We start from the raw sequence: 22,659 nt of genomic DNA on the forward strand, positions 1-22,659 counted from the left end.
AGAAGGCGGCGAGTTCTGGGTGCGGATTCTGCCTGCATGGGGGTTCTGCCCCTCCCCTGCCACCACTCGGCCTGCTGGCCCTCTCGCCGGCGCAGGGGAGCCGGAAGTGTCGGGCGCCCGTCGGGGATCCCCTCTGGGCGGGGGCGGGGCCGGGGAGGAGGGGGCGGGGCCTGGCGCCCTTGGACCTCGGCGCCTCCGCCAATCGCCAGGCGTCGCGTCTCCGCCGCCGACAGAGCCGCCGCCGCTTCCGGCTGGGAGACGGGAGGGAGGGGGAGGGAGGGGCGCCTCCTGCGGGATCCCGGAGAGATGGAGCCCCCGGTGAGGAGGGGGAGGGAGGGGGGAGAAGGACTCGGGGGGGGGCATGGCGAGCCCCCCTGTCCGCGAGGGTCCCCTGCCGCGGCGGCCGGACAGGGGGGCGGGGTAGAAAAGTATTATTATTATTGTTATTCCTGTGCCCCTGGGGTGGGGGGGGGAGACCCCAGGGTCGGGGGGGCCTCTGCCCTCCTCGGAGACCCCCCCCCCGGGACCCGCCAGGGAGGGGCGTCTCCGGGAGACGGGGGGGGGGCAGGAGGGAAAGCAGCCCGGGGGGGGGGGGAGAAGGACCCCCCAGGAGACTCTACTGGGGGGGCTTGGGGGGCATTGCTGGGGGGGTCAAGCCCCCCTGCCTCTGGCTGGACCTGCCAAGCCAGAGCCAGGGGGATGGGCAGGGTAGAAATAAATTATTATTATTATTATTATTATTATTATTATTTATTATTATTATTACTATGCCCCTGGGGTGGGGAGGGGGAGCCCCCAAGGGTCGGGGGTGCCTTTGCCCTCCTCGGAGCCCCCCCCGGGACCCGCCAGGGAGGGGCGTCTCCATTTGGGGCCGCGGAGGGCGGAGGGGGGGAGTGTGAGTGTGAGTGAAGTTTGTACAAACTGAATGATGGGGGGGGTTTTCCTGCTACATGCCCCTGGCAGAACTGTCCAGATTGCGCCCCCCCCCCCAGCCAAGACTAGTGAGCTCTTCTTTCCGCCTCTCTTCCCACCCCCACCCCATGCAGGTCATCCTCTGATTAAAACCTCTTCTCATGAGGCAATAATCAATACTTATATATTTATAGACCTATTTATGGACATTTTAAAGCTGATTTTGCACACGCCCCACTTGCCTGCAGCCCTGACGGGGGGCTCACCGTCCCTAACTGTGGCAGGGCCGGATTTAGTATAAGCAAAACAAGATATAGCTTAGGGCCCCACTCTCTTGGGCCCCCCCCCAATTCACTATTAATATACTTCTTCATTGTGTTTCAATTCAACAATTACTTTGATAAAAGACATATTTTGTTATGTGCAAATGGCTTTAGATCCATAAGTTACCATATAGCACATGGGTAGGCAAACTAAGCTCCGGGGGCCGGATCCGGCCCAATCGCCTTCTAAATCCGGCCTGCGGATGGTCTGGGAATCAGCGTGTTTTTACATGAGCAGAATGTGTGCTTTTCTTTAAAATGCATCTCTGGGTTATTTGTGGGGCATAGGAATTTGTTCATTTCCCACCCCCCCAAAAAAAATATAGTCTGGCCCCCCACAAGGTCTGAGGGACAGTGGACCGGCCCCCTGCTGAAAAAGTTTGCTGACCCCGATATAGCATCTATTCAACACAAAAAAACTGTAACCATTTGTTGTGGACAAAGGACAGCTGGACATAGAAAGGGCCCCATTCCCTTCAGGAGCTGAGGGCCGCATCAAATCTCAATCTGGCCCTGCCCTGTGGACATGTGCCAGGCCGCCTGTGAGGTCTCTCCTGCCCCAAGGAATCCAGATCCGCCCCCCAGGTGCTCCTGGAGAGCAGGGGGCAGGATCCGATTCCCAAATTGGGGAGCGCAAAGTGGGGCCCTCGAGACCCCCCTCGCACTCCCCCCTGGATGGCTCTGTCAGTTTGTATTTCTTGGTGCAGAAAGGGTGTAGAAATCTGATGTGTAGAGATCTTTCCTGTTCTACTTACTGTACTTTTCCGTTTATAAGACTAGGTTATATTACTTTTTAAAAAAGGTTAAAAGTCCCGGGGCATCTTATACACGGATAGTGCATATGCCCATTTTCTAAATTCGGGGTCCCCAAAAATAGCAGGCGTCTTATACATAGGGGCAGCTTAGGGAAGCTTTTAATGTTTGATGCGTTACAGTGGTACCGGGTTACATATGCTTCAGGTTACATACGCTTCAGGTTACAGACTCTGCTAACCTTGGGTTAAGAACTTTGCTTCAGGACGAGAACAGAAATCGCGCTCCAGCGGTGCGGTGGCAGCAGGAGACCCCATTAGCTAAAGTGGTGCTTCAGGTTAAGAACAGTTCCAGGTTAAGAACGGACCTCAGGAACAAATTAAGTTCTTAACCAGAGGCACCACTGTACTGTATTTTAATATTTTGCTGGAAGCCCAGAGTGGCTGGGGAATAAATAAATTATTGTTATTATTCTTATTTTATTATTATACACAGAAAAATATTGTAATTCCAGAGGGTGCTGGAAGCTTCTCTGTTTGAAAGAAGCAGGCAGAAGGTGCCTCATGTTCCGGGTTATTCCTTCTGCCTGGAACGGCTTCTCTTCTCTCTTCCCTCAAGGTCCTGCTATTATTGCCAGGCCAGGGGGAGCCCGGCCTCTCACTCCCACTTTCTCTTTCTTTGTTCTGATCTTCTGTGCAGAGGATGCTTAGTGTTAAGGTTTAGTCTTATTATAAGTTTATAAGTTTTCGTAAGTTAGTTTACGTTAAGTCTGCTTCAAGTGGATTTCTTATGGACAGGGCCAATCCTGAATGTATTGGTTTTGTGACCATGCTGCTCATTTGCCTTCAGTAGCAGTAAAGCTCTGCTGGATGAAAGAAACATTAGTTGCCTCTGGTCTATTTTGGGGAACTCTGCGACATGTTTAATTTTTTTCCTCCCCAGAAGATGCTGGGGCGACAGGGTCTCCTCCTCTTTTAAAGACCCCTCCCCATGGCCACCACCCCTGCTTCCTGTGGGTAGGAGTTCCACCATTTAACTCGACACTGCATGAAGAAGAAGAAGCCCTTTCTTTTCTCTGCCCTGAATCTTCCAACTCTCAACTTTATGGGATGCCCACAAAGAGAGAGGGGAGGGAAGAAAAAACACTTTTCCATATCCATCTTCTCCATGCCGTGCATCATTTTATCAATTTTATCTTCCTTTGTGGGTTGTGCAAACAGCTACTCTGAATATTGCTTTTTTACAGGGTGAGGGACATTTTATAATGTATATAAAACAGAGATAACAAAGTTGCACGCAACTTAAAATAACAATATCGCAAGTACAGAGTGTTGACTGTATCAGATCAACAAATAAAGTTCCAGGTTTGCCAGGCTTGAAAAGGATGGTTCTGTCGTCTATGTCCGGAAAGAGTCCCAAATCGTATAAAAAGTGTCGGAAGGTTCCAGGCCTTGTCGAAATCTCAAATTACGTGTGTGTCTTTCCATGATAGAAAGCTCTCTTCCAGAGTGAGTGGAGCCAAGCATCCAGTGTGAAACTTGGGGCTGTTTAAGTCAAGTTACTCTGTAATCTCAATTTTGGACAGGAGGCAATAGTTTTCTAAGCAACATTTATCATTTCTGTCAAAATTGAACCTCAGGAGGGGAGAGAGTTGCTCTTGTGCCGGGATCCTGCTGGCCGGCCCCCAAGAGAAGAGGAGTCTGAGCTGGAGGAAAAGTCTTCTTTCCCCCGTGTTCCTCTAACACCTCTCTCTCTCTTTTCTAATACATTTTAAATATTTTTTTAACATATTAATTCCAACATTCATACAACATGACTTCTCATCCTATACAATATTTTTGGACTTCCATCAACGCCTCTGATGGTTTTCCATTATTTATCACATATTATGCATTTCTTAATTTCATATTACCTTTAATATCCTTAACTAATAATTCTCCTCATTGTCTTTTTTGCAATATTTCAAATAGCTCACCTTACAAAACTTCTTGCAAACCTACTAGCGTAATCTGTTCATCACAATTACCTTTCAGATAGTCTGTAAATTTACTCCAGTCTTCTGAGAATCTCTGGTCCCGCAGGTTTTGAATCCTTCCTGTTAGTTTATCTAATTCTGCAAAGTCCATCAATTTCATCCTCCATTCTTCTTTCATTGGTAGTTCTTCTTGCTTCCATTTTTGTGCCAATAATATTCTTGCTGCCTTCGTTGCATATAAAAACAACTTACAATCCTTTCTGTTTATATCATCTCCTACGATGCCCAGTAAAAATGCTTCTGGTTTCTTAATAAATGTATATTTGTCTGTCTCATTATATATCATTTCCCTGACGTTTTTCATCCTCTGACCTCTCTCTGCCCCACAGACCTTGGGGGACCTGCTCCTGACCCTTTATGAGATGGGCTTCACCGAGCAGCAGGTGCGCGATGCCCTCCGCGCCGGCTGCCTCAGCGCCCCGGAGGCTGCCAATTGGTGAGTGGCTAGATGACCTTGAGGGTCCCCTCCAGCCCCCTCCCCTGCCCCGGGGGGAGACAGTTCTGCTGGCTGCGCTCCCGGAGGTGCTCCCCCCTCTCCCCTGACCAGCCCTGAACTCCCTGGCAGCGCAGGCGCTGGGGCTGCTCCTGCTTGACGGCCTCGTCGACTCCTCCTCTCTTTCCCCAGGTTGCTGCAGGAGAGGACGGAAGACTCGCCGCCCGCCCAGAGCAAGCCTCCCAGAGCACTGAAGGACTGCAGGGCGATGGACGCCTTCAACCCCCCCAGGAAGGTCCAGGAGGCCTTGTCGGGGCCAGCAGCTGCCAGCCTGGGCTGCCCAACCTCAGGTGCAGAAGGGGCTCCCTGTCCGCAGCCTCTCCCCCCCGCAGGGGAGGCCCAGGGAGGCAGCCTGGGTGGGCCTGTTGCAAGTCCCCTTTGGGGTGGGCTTCCCAGCACTCTCTATGCTCTCCCCCCAGGCGCCAGGGCGGAGGTGGCCGCCAAGGACCCCCCCGGGAGAGCGGGCAGCCAGGCTTTTGCTGAGCAGCAGCGGGAGCAGCTGGCGGAGGAGCTGAGGGCCGAGAGGAGGACCAAGCGGCGGGTGAGCCAGCTTTCGGGGGGGGGCGTCCGAAGGTGGAGGGTCCTCATTGCAGCTGTTGCTGGGGAGGAACCAGCCCTGCCTTCCCTCCTCACGGCTCCCTTCCTTCCTCCCAGGAGCACGAGTTGGCCCTGCAGAGAATCGCAGACGACCGGCGGCGCATCCAGGGCAAGGCCCAGCTGGCGCCGGAAGCCCCCCCATCGGAGAAGAGAGCGCAGCCCCCCAGCGACGGGCAGTGCCTGCTTAGGGTGAGAGGAGCAGCAGCAGCCACAGGGGCCAGGCGGGAAGAGAGGAGGGAATTGCAAGTCTTGGGTGGGGGGCTCGATTCAGGGAGGGAGGGTTGCAGCGTTCCCTAAACTAGGAAGGATTGGACTCTGATTAATAGAATACATGCGAGACTTGACCAGCAAGACCAGCAAGGGGTGTGTATATTAATAATTCCTCTCCACCCCTCGGCCCAGGTCATTTTATTCACAAAAGAACTTTTTACACAGTGTTCGTAAGAACCATTCAGATTTCCTCTGAGCATTTCAAAAAACCCCTCGTGGGACAAAGTCACATCAGGAGAAATTCTTTTAACTACAAAGAAATTATTTCCTACTTGAGCATGCATAGTAGTCCAGAGTAAATAAAATAGGAATAAAAGGAGAAATGCATTCAGCAAAACCCCAGAGGTCATAAACAGGAATAAACAGGAGAGACAGGATGGCAGGATTTACCATCTCCTTGTGAACTCTCTTCCTGGCCCTTAAGATCTATCTAAAGATTAAACAAAGGTCCGTATAGTTAAAGCCATGGTTTTCCCAGTAGTGATGTATGGAAGTGAGAGCTGGACCATAAAGAAGGCTGATCACCGAAGAATTGATGCTTTTGAATTCTGGTGCTGGAGGAGACTCTGGAGAGTCCCATGGACTGCAAGAAGATCAAACCTCTCCATTCTGAAGGAAATCAGCCCTGAGTGCTCACTGGAAGGACAGATTGCGAAGCTGAGGCTCCAAGACTTTGGCCACCTCATGAGAAGAGAAGACTCCCTGGACAAGACCCTGATGTTGGGAAAGATGGAGGGCACAAGGAGAAGGAGACGGCAGAGGACAAGATGGTGGGACAGTGTTCTCGAAGAGACCAGCATGAGTTTGACCAAACTGCGGGAGGCAGTGGAAGACAGAAGTGCCTGGTGTGCTCTGGTCCATGGAGTCACAAAGGGGCGGACATGACTAAACGACTAAACAACAACAAAAGATTAAACTACATCAAAGTAACCTACTATCTTTATGTACTGAGGATGCCTGATGAAGCAACTGGCCTGTGTTTAGAATGCTTATACATGCCTGTCATAGAATCATAGAATCCTAGAGTTGGAAGAGACCACAAGGGCCATCGAGTCCAACCCCCTGCCAAGCAGGAAACACCATCAGAGCACTCCTGACATATGGTTGTCAAGCCTCTGCTTAAAGACCTCCAAAGAAGGAGACTCCACCACACTCCTTGGCAGCAAATTCCACTGTCAAACAGTTCTTACTGTCAGGAAGTTCTTCCTAATGTTTAGGTGGAATCTTCTTTCTTGTAGTTTGGATCCATTGCTCCGTGTCCGCTTCTCTGGAGCAGCAGAAAACAACCTTTCTCCCTCCTCTATGTGACATCCTTTTATATATTTGAACATGGCTATCATATCACCCCTTAACCTCCTCTTCTCCAGGCTAAACATGCCCAGCTCCCTTAGCCGTTCCTCCTAAGGCATCGTTTCCAGGCCTTTGACCATTTTGGTTGCCCTCCTCTGGACACGTTCCAGTTTGTCAGTGTCCTTCTTGAACTGTGGTGCCCAGAACTGGACACAGTACTCCAGGTGAGGTCTGACCAGAGCAGAATACAGTGGCTTTATTACTTCCCTTGATCTAGATGCTATATTCCAATTGATGCAGCCCAGAATTGCATTGGCTTTTTTAGCTGCCGCGTCACACTGTTGACTCATGTCAAGTTTGTGGTCAACCAAGACTCCTAGATCCTTTTCACATGTACTGCTCTCAAGCCAGGTGTCCCCCATCTTGTATTTGTGCCTCTCATTTTTTTTGCCCAAGTGCAATACTTTACATTTCTCCCTGTTAAAATTCATCTTGTTTGTTTTGGCCCAGTTCTCTAATCTGTCAAGGTCGTTTTGAAGTGTGATCCTGTCCTCTGGGGTGTTAGCCACCCCTCCCAGTTTGGTGTCATCTGCAAATTTGATCAGGATGCCCTTGAGTCCATCATCCAAGTCGTTGATAAAGATGTTGAATAAGACCGGGCCCAAGACAGAACCCTGTGGCACCCCACTAGTCACTCTTCTCTAGGATGAAGAGGAACCATTGATGAGCACCCTTTGGGTTCGGTCAGTCAGCCAGTTACAAATCCACTGAGTGGTAGCATAGTCAAGACCGCATTTTACCAGCTTCTTTACAAGAATATCATGGGGCACCTTGTCAAATGCCTTGCTGAAATCAAGGTAGGCTACATCCACTGCGTTCCCTTCATCTACCAGGCTTGTAATTCTGTCAAAAAATGAGATCAGGTTAGACTGACATGACTTATTTTTCAGAAATCCATGCTGACTATTGGTGATCACAGCATTCCTTTCTAGGTGCTCACAGACTGTTTGCTTAATGATCTGCTCCAGAATCTTCCCTGGTATTGATGTCAGACTGACTGGGCGGTAATTATTTGGGTCCTCTCTGTCAGGTGTAGAGAAAGCAAGTGGCAGAGATGGAGAGGCTTGTGAGATTTGATCAGAAACTATTGTCAATTAATCAAACCCAGTCAACGCCATGCTTTCATCACGGACACAGTGGCTTCCTCCATGTTTCATAATTCCTCAGCGCAATCCCACCTGACCCCCACACTCTGGATATTTGCATCCCAACAGAGGGTGTCTGCCTGTTTGCCGGGGTTGGGCTAGATGACCTTTAGGGGTCCCTTCCAACTCTACAGTTCTGTGATTCTTGGCTGGGGAGGGGGAGGTCATTGTGGCCTGAGGAGTGTAAGAGCCAGGCCGGATCCCAGGCCAGCCAGATGCCCCTTAGAGGATGCCTTCAAGCAATGCCCCGCAGTGGGAGTCCCAGCCCATGGCTGCCCCTCTTCTCCCCACAGATCCGCCTCCCCTCGGGGGACTCCGTGCGCCAGAGCTTCCCGTCCGCCTCCCCACTGGAGGCCGTCCGCCTGCGCCTCCTGGAGCTTCACCCGCAGCTGCCGCCCGCCTTCTCCCTCCTGCAGGGCTTCCCCAAGCGCCACTTTGGGCCGGCCGACCTGCCCCGCTCCCTGGGGGACCTGGGCCTGGCCCCCAGCGCCACCCTCTGCGTGGTGGGGCCGCCGGCACCCCAGGCCCCGGCCTCCGAGGGGGTGGCGGGGCCTGAGTCCCCACTGCAGACCCCACATGAGGAGGAGGAGGAGCAGGAAGAAGAAGAGGAGGAGGAGGAGGAAGACGAGGATGAAGAAGAGGAGGAGGAGGAGGGGATGGCAGGGCCTGGTCTCCTCACCCCAGAGGGGAGAGGCCTCTTTGCTCAGGGCGCCCACCTGCCTTCGGTCCTCCGCTCTCCGGCGCAGAGGGTGACTCCGGGGGACTTTGCGGGGCTGCACGGCCACGGGGAGCTGGCCTTCCCTGAGCCCCACCGCTGGGGTAAGTATTCAGGAAGGGGCCTTTTGCTGTAATAATAATAATAATAATAATAATAATAATAATAATAATAATTTATTGTTTGTACCCTGCCCATCTGGCTGAGTCTCCCCAGCCACTCTGGGCGGCTTCCAACAAAGATTAAAAATACATAAAAATGTCACACATTAAAAAAGTTCCCTGAACTTCAGATGTCTGCCTTCAGATGTCTTCTAAATGTCAGGTAGTTGTTGATCTCTTTGACATCTGACTTGAGGGCGTTCCACAGGGCGGGCGCCACCACCCCTGTATGCCTCCAAGCTGCTCCGCTCTGCATCTGCCCGCTGAGCTCCCCTGGGTGTCGGCCAGGGAGCCCCTGTCCCCCAGCCCTCCCTGGGGATGCCCTGGGGGTCTGCACCTGCCAAGCAGGGGCTCCGTCGCTCAGCCCCAGCCCCTGTTCTCCTAGGAATGAACGTTGCTCTAGTCCAGGTCAGGGGACATGTCAGAAGACGAGTAAGTCAGGCTCAATACTGGCTGCACTGGCTGGCAGCAGAGGCTCTCTTCAGGGTGTCGTTGTGGCGTTTAACTGAAGAGGAGAACAGCAACTGGCTGTGCCCCCTCAAGTAGAAAAGGCCAGAGGAAGGCGAAACAAAATGCTCTCTCTGTCCCCCTGCAGGGAGGGGCCACAGGATGGACGTGGAGGAGCCCATGGAGCAGGAGTCCTCGGCGGCCCTGAGGGAAGGAGAGGCTTCCGGGGGCCGGGGGCCGCCTCTGCCAGGTCAGCGCCAGGGGCAGGAAGGGGGGGAGGCCAGTGCCAGGAGGGAGGAGGCTCCAAGATCTGGCCTGCCTGAGTCACTGTAGAATTGGGAGGGACCCCTGAAGGTCATCCAGCCCAACCCGCTGCAAGGCAGGAATCTCATGGTGGAGCCTCTGCTTAGAAACCTCCAAGGAAGGAGAGGCAGCCGCGCACCCTCCCCTCCTGGCCCCAATTAACGTCATTACAATGGGGAGAATGTGAATGGGGGAGGGGTTCCTAGACACTTCCTTGAGTATCAGCACCGCAAACGAAAACCCTGGCTGCTGGGGAACAGGGTGGGGTGGGGGCGAGGAAGCCAAGATGAGGGGGTCCCCTGATTTGCGGGGAAAGTGGGTCTTCTCTTGAGGAGGGAGATCCCTCGCTGAGGGTCGGGAGGCACTTCTGGAGAACAGAAAGAAGGGCAGGGCGAAGGCCAGAAGGGGGGTGGGGTGGGGGCGAGGAAAGAACCTTGATCCTAAGTTGGGGGGGGTCTTCTTTCTGTTTGAAGGCTCCTTGTCTTTTGGGGAACGCGCTCAGGGCCTCCCGGGGTCTCGGCACCAGTGGCCAGCGGAGGGCAACCTTTTGAGGTAGGGGCCTTGCCCAGCCTGGGCTATCTGGGGGCGCTTGTTTTGTAGGGGGCGGGGGAAGGCCGGCTGGGAACATGGGGGAGCGGGAAGCAAAGCGAATGGGGGCGCCTGGGGGTTTTTATCGCCTGTCTCTTTCTGCCCCCAGGACGGCCGACGGAAGCCGAGCCGAAGCGCCCGCCCTCCCTCTGGCCGTGGCCCAGGCGGCCGAGTTGCGCCTGCAGCGGGTGAATGTGCAGGGCCCCGAAGGCGAGGAGAAGGCCTCTCTGGCCGCCATGTCCCCCCCAGGCCGCGCGGCCCCCGCAGTGCCCCCGCTCTTCCAGCTGTCCCTGCGAGGGGCCACAGCCCTCCTCACAGGTAGAGGGTTCTCACCGCAGCTTCCTCCTTCCTGCTGCTGCTTAATATCATTTCGATTTACCATATTTTTCGCTCCATAAGACGCACCTAGTTTTTAGAGGAGGAAAACAAGAAAAAAATATTCTGAACGAAACAGTGGATGTATGATTTTTGTGGTTCATGCTGTGGCCACAGACATGATATGTGATTTGACGGTGAGTTTGGGGTAGCCCAATGCAAAAATCCTGAGGATCCATGTGGATCCCTGCTTTGTAACCACGTTTTTGCACCACCGAGCTGTTAGTATCATCCACCCAGTCCTGTGGAACTCTCTGCCACTGGAGATCCAGTGGGCGCCTCCTGCGCCAACTTTTGAACACCTGCTGAAAACGTTTCAGTTAAGAAGACCTCCTTCCACAATAATTAATGGAGGCTTGCTTTTAGCTCTCTTGCTTTCATTATGCTCCTAGTCTGTGATTTTGTTGTTGTTCTGTAGTTCGAAAGCCCTCTCTGGCAGGGGTCGGCAAGGTTTACCAGCCGTGGGCTGGATCACTCCCACGGAGATCGTCTGTGGGCCGGACTGGCGCAGTGCAATGCCAGAAAACACGTCTGCACATGTCCGTGGTGCCAGAAATCACTTCTGTGCATGCCCAGGCACCAAAGATTGCGCCTACGCAGAAGTGATTTCTGGCTTCTGGACCTGCACAGACGTGATATCCAGTATCTGCGCATGTGCAGATGCGATTTCTGGCGCCGCTTGGGGAGTCCCCGCACCATGCTGTGCCGGTTTAGTGATCTTTAAAGGAAGTCTGTAATGAAATACTTGAAGGGAAAAGGGCACCAGAGTCGTGGAAGGAAGCTTACATCACACTTATACCGAAAACAGAGACTGAAAAGACACAACTTTAGAATTACCGCCCCATATCATTGCTCAATGTGGATTATAAATTTTTTGCAGATATTTTGGCTAAAAGATGAAAAAAGGTGTTAACGGAAGAAATTCATAAAGATCAAGCGGGCTTTCTTCCGGGCAGACACTTGTCTGACAATATGAGGAATATAATTAATATTTTAGAAAAATTACAAGTGAAGATTAATACCAAAGCAGTTTTGATATTTGTGGATGCGGAGAAAGCTTTTGACAACATTTCGTGGAGTTTTATGAAGAAGAATTTATTGGGGATGGGGGTGGGTCAAGGCTTTGGAAACGGTATAAGTGCAATTTATTCAGAACAGAAGGCCAAATTAATTGTGAACAATGTAGCAACGGAAGAATTTAAGATTGAGAAAGGAACACGACAAGGTTGCCCAATCTCTCCATTGCTTTTTATATCGGTCCTGGAGGTTTTGTTAAATATGATTAGAAGGGACCAATTGGTAAAAGGTATACAAGTGGGAGCCAAACAGTACAAATTGAAAGCATTTGCTGATGATTTAGTATTGACTTTACAGGAGCCAGAATCTAGTACTAAAAGAGTATTAGAACTAATTCAAGAATTTGGTCAGGTAGCAGGTTTTAAGTTGAATAAGATGAAAACTAAGGTTTTAGAGAAGAACCTAACAGAGATTGAGAGAGAGAAGTTTCAGGAGGAGACAGGACTGACACTGGTTAAGAAAGTGAAATATTTAGGGGTTAATATGACTGCTAAGAATGTGAATTTATTTAAGGATAACTATGAAAAATGTTGGACTGAAGTGAAAAAAGACTTAGAAATATGGTCAAATTTGAAGCTATCGCTGTTAGGCCGAATTGCTGTGATAAAAATGAATGTATTGCCAAGAATGCTGTTTTTGTTTCAAACACTGCAAATTTTGGACAAAATGGACTGTTTCAAGAAGTGGCAGAGAGATATCTTCAGATTTGTCTGCCAGGGCAAGAAGCCTCGTATAAAATTTAAGATATTAACTGATGCTAAAGAAAGAGGTGGATTTGCCCTGCCAGACTTAAAACTTTATTATGAATCAGCCGCTTTTTGTTGGCTGAGAGAATGGATGCTTCTTGAAAACACGGATGTTTTGGATTTGGAAGGTTTCAATAATGTATTTGGTTGGCATGCATATTTGTGGTATGATAAGGTTAAAGCACACAAAGCTTTCAAAAACCATATTGTAAGAAAAGCACTGTTTAATATCTGGATAAGATATAAGGATTTGTTAGAAAATAAAACCCCAAGATGGTTGTCACCAATGGAAGCAAAGGCTCAGAAAAAACTCAATATGGAGGCCAAATGGCCGAAATATTGGGAAATTTTGGAACAAGAGGGAGACAGATTAAAACTGCAGAGCTTTGAAAAATTAAAAAACAGAGTACGAGATTGGCTCCATTATTATCAAATAATGGAGGCATATAATTTGGATAAAAAATTAGGCTTCCAGGTGGAAAAATCAAAGTTGGAAATAGCTTGATTAGAGTTCAGTTCCTTTCTGACGGTGATCTTTTTGGGCTTCCTCTGTGGTGTGGTTTTCCTTTGGGTGAGCTGCCTGGGCTCCCCGCTCTGCGGGGGGGGGGGGGGAGAGGCGGGATCCGAACTCAGGTCTCCAACGTTTCCGTCCGCTTTGTCCCCCCCCCCCCCCGCAGCTCCCAGCAAGCAGTACTGCAGCAGCCTGGCCTCGGTGACGCCGGTGCTGGCGGAGCACCTCCTGGGGCACCTGGGGCAGCAAGGCCTCCTCAGCCCCCGCAGCCTCAAGCTCTTCTTCGGCTGCCCCCTCCAGAAGCTGCGCCTCGACTGCTACCCCTACGCCACCAACCAGCTCCTGGCCCAGCTGCGGGCCTTTCCCAGCCTCCGCCACCTCAGCCTCCTCGCCTGCTCCGTCATCACCGGTGAGCGGGGCGGGGGCGGGATGGGCAGAGGGGCCCCCAGGGGTCATCCAGCCCAGCCCCCCGCAGTGCAGGATCTCAGCTAATGAAGCACAGAATGGTGGAGCTGGAAGGGGCCCCCAGGGGCCAAGTAGCAGGTTTTAAATTAAACAAGATGAAAACTAAGGTATTAGAGAAAAATCTTACAGAGACAGAGAAGGAGAGGTTTCAGAAAGAGACAGGATTAACAATTGTTAATAAAGTGAAATATCTAGGGGTGAATATGACTGCCAAAAATCTGAATCTGTTTAAAGATAACTACGAAAAATGTTGGTCAGAGGTGAAGAAGGATTTAGAAATATGGTCAAAATTGAAGTTATCATTGTTGGGCCGAATTGCAGCGATAAAGATGAATGTATTGCCTAAAATGTTGTTTTTGTTCCAAACATTACAAATTGTGGAAGGGGCCCCCAGAGGTCATCCATCCCAGCCCCCCACAGTGCAGGATCAGAGCTGAAGCATTGCTGACCGAGGGGGGGCAGAGAGGGCCTGGGCAGGAGGCTGCTCCACGGGACCTGAGAGCTTAGCTGTGGGAGGGGGGCGGGTTCTGTGCTCTCAGCCCCCTGAGCTGACCCTCTTCCCCCATTTCTCCCCCCCCCCCCAGACCAGGGCATCTCTGTGGTCCAGCACCTGCCCCGCCTGCAGCAGCTCAACCTCTCGGCCTGCGTGAAGCTCACTGACAACTGCCTGCAGTTTCTGAAGGGTACGTCACGGACACACCCACCCCGTCCTGCTCTTTTGGCTTCTTCCTCTCCGCCTGCAGGATCAGGCCCATGAGAGCCTGCAGGATCAGGCCCATGGCCCACCTAGTCCAGGCTCCTCCCCCCGCCCCCCCCAGCAATGGGGATTCAGAAGCATCGCGGCCTCTGACTTCGGAGGCAGAGCCCGGGACTTCTCCAGGAATTTATATTCTGTTAAAGAAATCATATTCTGTATTAGTTTTCAATTACAGTCCAATAATAACCTCATTATAACAATGGCAAATTACAATGCAATTACTAATACCAATCATTCAGGTACCAAGTTATATAATTGAGGTGCCCCCCCCCCCCCAGTGTGCTAGAATCAATGGTTTGGTGATTGACTTTATTTCTGCATTCCAAAATCATAGTAATTTCAATTACACTCCAGTCTAGATAACGATCCCTTATCCAACAACTGCAATATTAACAACCTCCCTTCGTATTGACACATGAAATGATGTATAAACTTACAAGCGAGGCACTCAAACTATATTCTTATTCTTCCTGTGTGTGGCAGTTATTCTTTCCCTGATATTTCTTCCTGTCCTTGTAGAACGGTACGTCTGTATTTTCCCAGTTGTTGCTGTCCTCCATCACGCTTTGGGCGGAGCTAATATCCCATTGTAGTTTCAGAAATTCTCCATCGCTCTGTCCTGGGCTTCATTGTTTTGCAACTTTTAACAGCAACTGCAAAAATCACTCCTTCCCAATAAAAAGCCTTGTAGAGACTATTTTCCCTCTCTGCCTGGGAAGGAGAGCGGTCCGTCAAACTGCAGATGACTCAGTAATGAACCTTATCAGTTCCTTGGCAAGTTTGCAGGCTCCTTTCATCCTTCCGTCCGACTGAAGATAAATGAGCAGTTATAGTCCCAATTAAATTAAATTCCAACTCCATAGATAATAAAGGATGGGAAGTTTCCATCGTAAACCTTTTGCAAAATAGAGCTTTCCTCCCTTTTTCCTTTTCTTTTTAACACACACCGTTCCATTTGATGTTATATTCCATACCTTCAATCCAGTTTCATCCCTCCTTACCTGTACATATATAATTTGAGTTAGCATTCATCTCTGTGAATTTATCTCATCCTCTTCAAATGCCACCCAAGTTCCTGGCTATTCCAGCCTCCGGTGGGAGGGAGTTCCACAGTTTAATCCTGCGCTGCAAGAAGGAGGAGTTGCTTTTAGCTCTCCCCGTGAAAGGAGGGGCCTCTCGCCCTTAGGCTTTTATTTTGCACCTGCATTTATGTATTAAATTTGTATACTGCCCCCTTGACCCGTAGATCTCAGCATAAAATTACAGTTCTGCTTTATTAACTTACTGATCACAGAATAAGATTTTGGCTTTAATTGTGACACTTAGCTTTATTTTTCACTTGTCACTTTTAAGGCAGTGTTTTATAGAATGTAATTGTTTCACTGATGAATATATGATTTAAGCTGCATTTGTGACGCTCTATTACGCTCTGTCGAACCGTTATTATTACTGATTCTTTGCAAGGCGCTGTGGGAATAATTTGAATGAGAAATGGCAGAGAAATCTATGCTGTGAAGTGGCCTGAGAGCTACGGGGTAGAGGGTTGTATACAAATTTAATACAATAACTAAATAAATAGGATTTCCCCCCCCCCCAAAAAAATATTTTATTAAGAATATTACAGTGAGTTAAAAAAGAAAAATAATACCTAAAAACATTCTAAAAGGCAGAGGAAAGTAACAACATGACAATAAAATATAATTAAGGTGACAGAACTATAATTGGTATCATCATAAATATAAGTAAATTCTAATATATATGTAAACGGTTGAGCTTGTTGTTTCCCTCAAGTATACGTCAATTCATTGGTCACTGTGTTTTTCATAAATACATTCCAAATATCATTAATTTTGTCCATTCGGTAATCTTTGGTCCGTGTCGCTGGGTTTTCTGTGCCCGGCAAAAAGATTGGCGTGGATGCCTTGGAAGGACGAGGCCCATTTGAATCGATGGAGAAATGAATGGGCGTGTGATGGATCCGGCCCCTGCTTTCCCCGCAGGGCTCCCCCAGCTGTCTCACCTGGCGCTGGACCAGACGCACGTGACGGATCGGGGCCTGGGCGAGTTCCTGCTCTCGGCGCCCCCCTCCCTCGCCCACCTGAGCCTCAACCAGACGGGCATCACGGACGGCACCCTCAGCCTGCTGCCCCAGTGCGCCTCCCAGCTCTGCACCCTCAGCATCAAGCAGACGGGCGTAAGTGGCCCCCGCAGCCTGGAAAAGGGCCTTCTCCCGGGGCGGGGGGGGGGAGCATGGGACGGGTGCAGCCGGCTGGCACCTGGGGGTGGGGGTCCTCTCTTGGTCCTGTGTGTGATGGGGGGGGGGGCTTTCCCAACCACGCCAGTGTGATGTGGAGCGTTGGGCCCGGGAGACCCGAGTTCAATTTCCCCCTCCACCGTGACGCTCGTGGGAAGACCTTGGAAGCCGCCTCAAGCTCCTCGGGGTTTAAGCGCAGTGAAATATTGCCCTTTTAAAATGTGTTTTTTTGGGGGGGGGTATTGGGTTGTTCTTTTAGTTTTATTCGGCATTTTGTGGTTTTATGTCTTGATTTTGTTCTGTGAGCCGCCCTGAGACCCCTGGGTATAGGAATATATATAAATTAAATTAATAATCATCATCATCATAATTCAACCGGCCGCGCTGTGTTGCTTCCGCAGGTGACGGACGTTTCAGCCCTGCGGCGCCTGGAGGGTCTGCAGACGCTGCATCTGGACGGGACCCCGGTGAGCGAGGCCTCCCTGCGGGCGCTCTCCTCGCACCCGGCTCTCTGCACCCTGACGCTCTCGGGGGTCCAGTCGGTGGACGGCAACACGGCCCTGGAGCTGCTCTCAGGTGCGGTGTGGGGCGGGGTCTGTGCCCCTCAGGCCTTTGGGAAAGGCCCCTTTGTCTCTTTGCCCGTGGGTGCTGTTCCCACCCGGGGAAGCACAGCCCAAGACGCTTTGCCAGCAGAGGCTGGAGAGGCGATTTGGGCACCAGGAGGGGGCGGGGGGGGTGTTGCTGTGGGTACACAGAAGACGCCCCCTTGCCAACAGATCCCCCCATAACAGCTTCCTCTGGGCAGCAAGGGCGCATTAGAATCACCGACTTCTAGACTTGGAAGGGACCCCCAACGGTCATCTAGACCAACCCGGAATGAAATGCAAGATAGGAAGTGGGAGCACGGAGCTTCGCTGGCAGCTGAGGCAGGACGTGTGGCTTACTATTAGCATTGGCTTATAATTGGAATTATTACTGTTAACGTTTTGCTCACCCTGAGGTCCCAGGCTGCAACAATTTAAAATGCAGTCAAACCTCGGTTGCCCAACGTAATCCGTTCCGGAAGCCCGTTCGGTTTCTGAAACGTTCGACAACCGAAGCGCGGCTTCCAACTGGTTGCAAGAGCTTCCTGCGCTCAAGCGGAAGCCGCATCCGACGTTCAGCTTCCGAAAACTGGAGTGTTTGCTTTCGGGTTTTCAGTGTTTGGTAGCCGCAAGGTTTGGAAACGGAACTGAGGTTTGACTGTGCAAGATTGAAAAAGCATGTTAAGCCACCTTGGTTGGGACCTGGAAAGGTGCCTCCCCAAACCCAGCCCCAGTTTGGGGACTCTGACCCAAAGCTCCCCTGCAGCCCACCTCTCAGGCACTCGCCTGGGGCGAGCAGCCGTGTCCTCCAGGCGAGCAGCCCTGCCAAAAGAGGCCACGAACAGAGCCAGGAGCGGCCCCTGGCACCCTCTCAGGATCTGGCTTCCCTGGCCACCTTGTCCGGGAGTCTGTGTTGGAGCGGTGGCCCCCATGTCCCCCGAGGTTGGGGGGAGCTGCGCTGGGGTTCCCGGCTGGCTTGGAGGCGCTTCCACGTGGCAACCCACCCCTCGGGGCTCTTTCTTCAGGTCTGCCCGCCCTCTCTCAGCTGGCCTTGCCCAGCCGCCACACGGTCACTGACGCCGGCCTGGCTGCCCTCTGCCGCCTGGCCGGGCTCCTGGAGCTGGACCTGACGGACTACAGCCACATCACCGACCAGGGGCTGCAGCACCTGCCCCGGCTGAGCAGGTGAGGAATGGGCGCACGGATCCTGCCCCCCCCCCAGCAAGGCCGGGCTCTGCACTCCAGCCCCCTTCATAGCAGGCCTTGCTCCCTGGGCAGCGGTCCAAGCTGTTGGGTTGGGGATAGATCCTGGGAGATTTCTTAGAGATTACCCTTCCTGCCTCACGTTAGGGAGTTCAGCAGAGGGTATCCTTTTGCAGCTTAAAAAAGGAAGCTTTATTGGCTAGTGTTAGTTGTTAATATTAATAATGATATTATCATTATTAGAGGTCTGCTCTGGTCAGACCTCACCTGGAGTACTGTGTCCAGTTCTGGGCACCACAGTTCAAGAAGGACACTGACAAACTGGAACGTGTCCAGAGGAGGGCAACCAAAATGGTCAAAGGCCTGGAAACGATGCCTTATGAGGAACGGCTAAGGGAGCTGGGCATGTTTAGCCTGGAGAAGAGGAGGTTAAGGGGTGATATGATAGCCATGTTCAAATATATAAAAGGATGTCACATAGAGGAGGGAGAAAGGTTGTTTTCTGCTGCTCCAGAGAAGCGGACACGGAGCAATGGATCCAAACTACAAGAAAGAAGATTCCACCTAAACATTAGGAAGAACTTCCTGACAGTAAGAGCTGTTCGACAGTGGAATTTGCTGCCAAGGAGTGTGGTGGAGTCTCCTTCTTTGGAGGTCTTTAAGCAGAGGCTTGACAGCCATATGTCAGGAGTGCTCTGATGGTGTTTCCTGCTTGGCAGGCGGTTGGCCTCGGTGGCCCTTGTGGTCTCTTCCAACTCTATGATTCTATGATCATTATGATATTGGAAATGGTTTCACTCATTAATATCTGATTTAAGCTGCATTTGTGACGCTCTGTTACACTCTGCCGTGTCGTCATTATTCCTGATTCTTCGCAAGCCAATGTGGGAATAATTTGATTGAGAAATGGCAGAGACATTTATGTTGTGAACCGCCCTGAGATCTACGAGGTATAGGACAGTATACAAATTAAATTAAATTAAATTAGGTTTTTTAAAAAAAATATTATTTTATTAAGAGTATTACAGTCAGTTAAATAAGAGAAAAAGAAAAAGAATACCTAATAATAGTTTATAATTTATTATTTATACCCTGCCCATCTGGCTGGGTTTCCCCAGCCACTCTTGGCAGCTTCCAACAAATTAGTAAAATACAATAGTCCTTCAGATATTAAAAAACTTCCCCAAACAGGGCTGCCTTCAGATGTCTTCAGAAAATCAGATAGTTGTTTATTTCCTTGACACCTGACGGGAGGGAGCCACCACTGAGAAGGCCCTCTGCCTGGTTCCCTGTAACCTCCCTTCTCACAGTAAGGGAACCACCAGAAGGCCCTCAGTGCTGGACCTCAGTGTCCGGCAGAACGATCTGGGCTGTGGGGTCCAGAGGCCGTCTTTGGCCACGAGACTGGGGGGTCCGATTGCCCGACCTGAGGCTCTTCCGCTGTTCTTGCAGGCTACGCCGCCTGTCTCTCTGCAACACGCTGGCCACGGACCTGGGCCTGCGCCACGTCCAGGGGCTGCCACTTCTGGAGGAGCTGTGCTTGGACCGCCTCAACGTCTCCAGCGCAGGGGTGGCGCGCTGCATCGTCACTCTGCCCCACCTGCAGGTACGGCCGGGAAGGGAGCTGTGCAAGGGGGGGGGGCTCAGCCGCTTCTGCCCCTGGGGGAGCAGCAGGCGCTGGGAAAGGGCTCCTTCCCTCCTCCAAGCTCCTCTCTTTGGGCGGCCGCAGAGACACAGAGAGGGAGAGCCCTGGGGCGGGGCAGGCATGAGAGCCCCAGGGGCCCTGCCCCCCCACTTTATCATCTTCCTCCCCCCCCCCCCCAGGTGCTGAGTCTTGCCAGCACGCCGGTCGGAGACACAGTGGCGCGCCTGGGCATCTCCCGCTGCAAGCAGCTGCTCAAGGTGAACCTGAGTCGCACCCGCCTGACGGACCGAGGTGAGTCCTGGCCCCCCAAGGCTTTTCTGGCCCTCAGCCCCCCCTGGCCAGAAGCGGCGTCCAGAGCAGCAGTTTGCACAGCCCACTAAGAGAGGTGAAACGCGGCAACATTCGAAGCCGCAACGGCTGATTGCACATTCACTCAGAATCCGATTAAAGCCCTTTAGTTCCATTAATTAATTTGGCAAAGGAGATGAGCTTGATCTGGAGATACCGGCTCTCCAAAGCCTCCCAGCCGTTGGCATCTCCAGGGCTCCGCCCGCCCACCGGGGTTGGTACTGTTCACTTTGGGGGACGCCACTAGAGAACAGCTTGGCAGGGGGCTGGCTGGGGTGCCAGCTGCCGGCACAGAGATGGGAAGCAGAGGACACCCCCTATTCTCTGTGGGGGGGTTGCGGAAAATAGAACCAGAATGATAAGAGTTGGAAAGGGACCCCCAAGGGTCATCCAGCCCAACCCATGGCAATGTCAGCGTCCCTGACAGCTCTGCTGAAAAACCTCCAACAAAGCAGAACCCACTGCTTTTCAAGCTGCACTGGCTACCAGTGGAGTCCAGGGTCAGATTTAAGGTGCTGGTTTTGACCTTGAAAGCCCTTCACGGCCTAGGACCCTCGAACCTACGGGACCGCCTCTCCTGGTCTGCCCCGCGGAGGACCTTAAGGTCCATAAATAGCAACACCCTAGTGGTCCCGGGCCCTAAGGAAGTCAGATTAGCCTCAGCCAAGGCCTTTTCAACACTGGCCCCGGTCTGGTGGAACGCTCTGCCTCATGAGACCAGGGCCCTGCAGGATCTGATTTCTTTCCGCAGGGCCTGTAAGACAGAGTTGTTCCGCCTGGCCTTTGGCTTGGAATCAGCTTGATCCCCTTCCCCTCTTTCCTTTTTCCTTTCTCCTTCTGTGATGGATCTCCTGTTTGGAGACTTCCCTGGCTTTTTTCTGGCCCACGTAGGACCAGTCTGGATAGTTGGCCATGGTGAAGACTTGACGTTTTTATCCCCCAAAAAGTTTTTGATTGAGTTTCCATTGAAATGAGGCTGTATTTTAATGTTTTAATGTTGTTTTTTAATCTTGTTTTTAAGTTGTATTTCGATCAATTTTTTTTTATATTGGGTGTTAGCCACCCTGAGCCCGGTCTTGGCTGGGGAGGGCGGGGTATAAATAAAAATTATTATTATTATTATTGCCGGGAGGGTTGAATAGATGACTCTTGGGATCCCTTCCAACTCTACCGTTCTGTGATTCTATGATTCCAAGGCTCTTTCTGCCCTTAGTCCTCCCTGGGGGGCACAGGCCAGGACAGGGTGGAGAGTTTGCGGCAGGAAGAGTCTGTCTTGCCCAGCTCCTGCCCAGCTGCCTTTTGCCCCCTCCGCTCTCTCTGCAGGGCTCCGCTTCCTGCGCCACGTGCCCCTGCTGCAGCTCAACCTGGACGGCTCCGGCGTGACCTCCGAGGGGGTGGCTGCCCTCCTGGCCGCCTGCCCCGCCCTCAGCAGCGTCCGTGCCAGCCACCTGCGCACCTTGCCCTCGGAGGACGTCTCGGATGAAGAAGGAGAAGGACCCGGCTAGGCCAGCAAGGCCTCCTCCTCCCCCCCGGCCCCTCCCTCGACGCATGGCGCACTTTCTTCTGCCCCCCCTCCCACTTCTCTTCCCGCGTCTCTGAGGGTTTGGCGGGGTCGGGCTCCCTGCAGGGCTGGACTTTCCGCCTCGGAGTCGCCCACGTTCTCAGCGCCCTCGTCATCACCGCACCAGGTCCGCTGGGAAGCCTGCCTCCGCGGACGAGGCTTGTCCTTCACTCGTCTTCCAGTCTCCAGCCTGACTTCTTGTTTCCCTCACCTGTAGCTGCACGATGGGTGTTTCTTTCCTTTTTTAAAAGAAGAAGAAATCCATTTTGAAAGCCCCAGGCTCTTAATTCCTGGGGGACGCAGAGAAGGAGGAGGGAAGGGGGAGCAGAGGGCCTGGGATGGAGGAGGCCGGGACCCCCATTTCTGAAGATGCCTGACGCAAACGGGTGCAGTCCTCCCCCACCCCCAGCAGAGGCCCAGAGGAGTCCTGGGGGGCAGGGGGGGCACCAAATGGGACGCAGAACTCCTGAAAAAACTTCTCTGCAGCTTGTGCCTTAACAGTTTCCAATAAAAAAACATTGACGGGTCTCCTGATTGTGTTGCCTCTGAATGCTTCGCTGGCTTGGATCGGGGTGGGGAGCCTCCAGAGACCCTCCAAATGATCCCCATCAGCCCACTGGCCCAAACCCTTTGGGATGGTGCCCAGTCATTGATGCCAGGGCTGCCCCTCTTCCACTGTGGGGCCAGACTGCCTTCCTCCTCCTCCTCTTCTCTGCACCTCAGGCTACTGTGAAACCTTTCTGATCCCACATTCCCTGCCCCCTAAAATATGCACTGCAGTGTGCATAGTTAGCCAGTGGAATTCCCTGCCACACGATGGCACGATGGCTACCAGTTTAGACGGAGTAAAAATGTTGGGCAAATCTTTGGGGGAGAGGGCGGCTAGCACAATGGCTTCCTCCAGGATGAGAGGTGCCGTCCCTCTGAAGGCCAGTTGCCCTCCAGTGGGGCAAGAGGGGCGTTAATTGGCCATCCAAGGAGGGATTGGGCCGGCCATGGGGGGCTGAGACAGCAAGGTGGTCCTTAGGTTCTGCAAAGGTT

The 22,659-nt window shown here is 52.1% G+C and overlaps 1 protein-coding gene across 1 annotated transcript; it reads left to right on the forward strand.

Moving 5' to 3' along the window:
* Nucleotides 1-193: 193 nt before the first annotated feature.
* Nucleotides 194-22,146, forward strand: LOC308459774 (uncharacterized protein). Its single transcript, XM_080975445.1, has 17 exons — nucleotides 194-318; nucleotides 4,353-4,459; nucleotides 4,649-4,806; nucleotides 4,936-5,057; nucleotides 5,171-5,302; nucleotides 8,172-8,697; nucleotides 9,350-9,451; nucleotides 9,978-10,056; nucleotides 10,202-10,410; nucleotides 12,968-13,210; nucleotides 13,851-13,949; nucleotides 16,024-16,217; nucleotides 16,679-16,853; nucleotides 17,887-18,046; nucleotides 19,517-19,670; nucleotides 19,889-20,000; nucleotides 21,381-22,146. The coding sequence occupies exons 1-17, from the start codon at nucleotides 307-309 to the stop codon at nucleotides 21,560-21,562; spliced, it is 2,766 nt and encodes a 921-aa protein (XP_080831571.1). The 5' UTR covers nucleotides 194-306; the 3' UTR covers nucleotides 21,563-22,146.
* Nucleotides 22,147-22,659: the final 513 nt, after the last annotated feature.

Source organism: Podarcis pityusensis (genome assembly GCF_964106645.2).
Source record: "Podarcis pityusensis genome assembly, chromosome: 12".
In the NCBI taxonomy this organism is placed as follows: Eukaryota; Metazoa; Chordata; class Lepidosauria; order Squamata; family Lacertidae; genus Podarcis; species Podarcis pityusensis.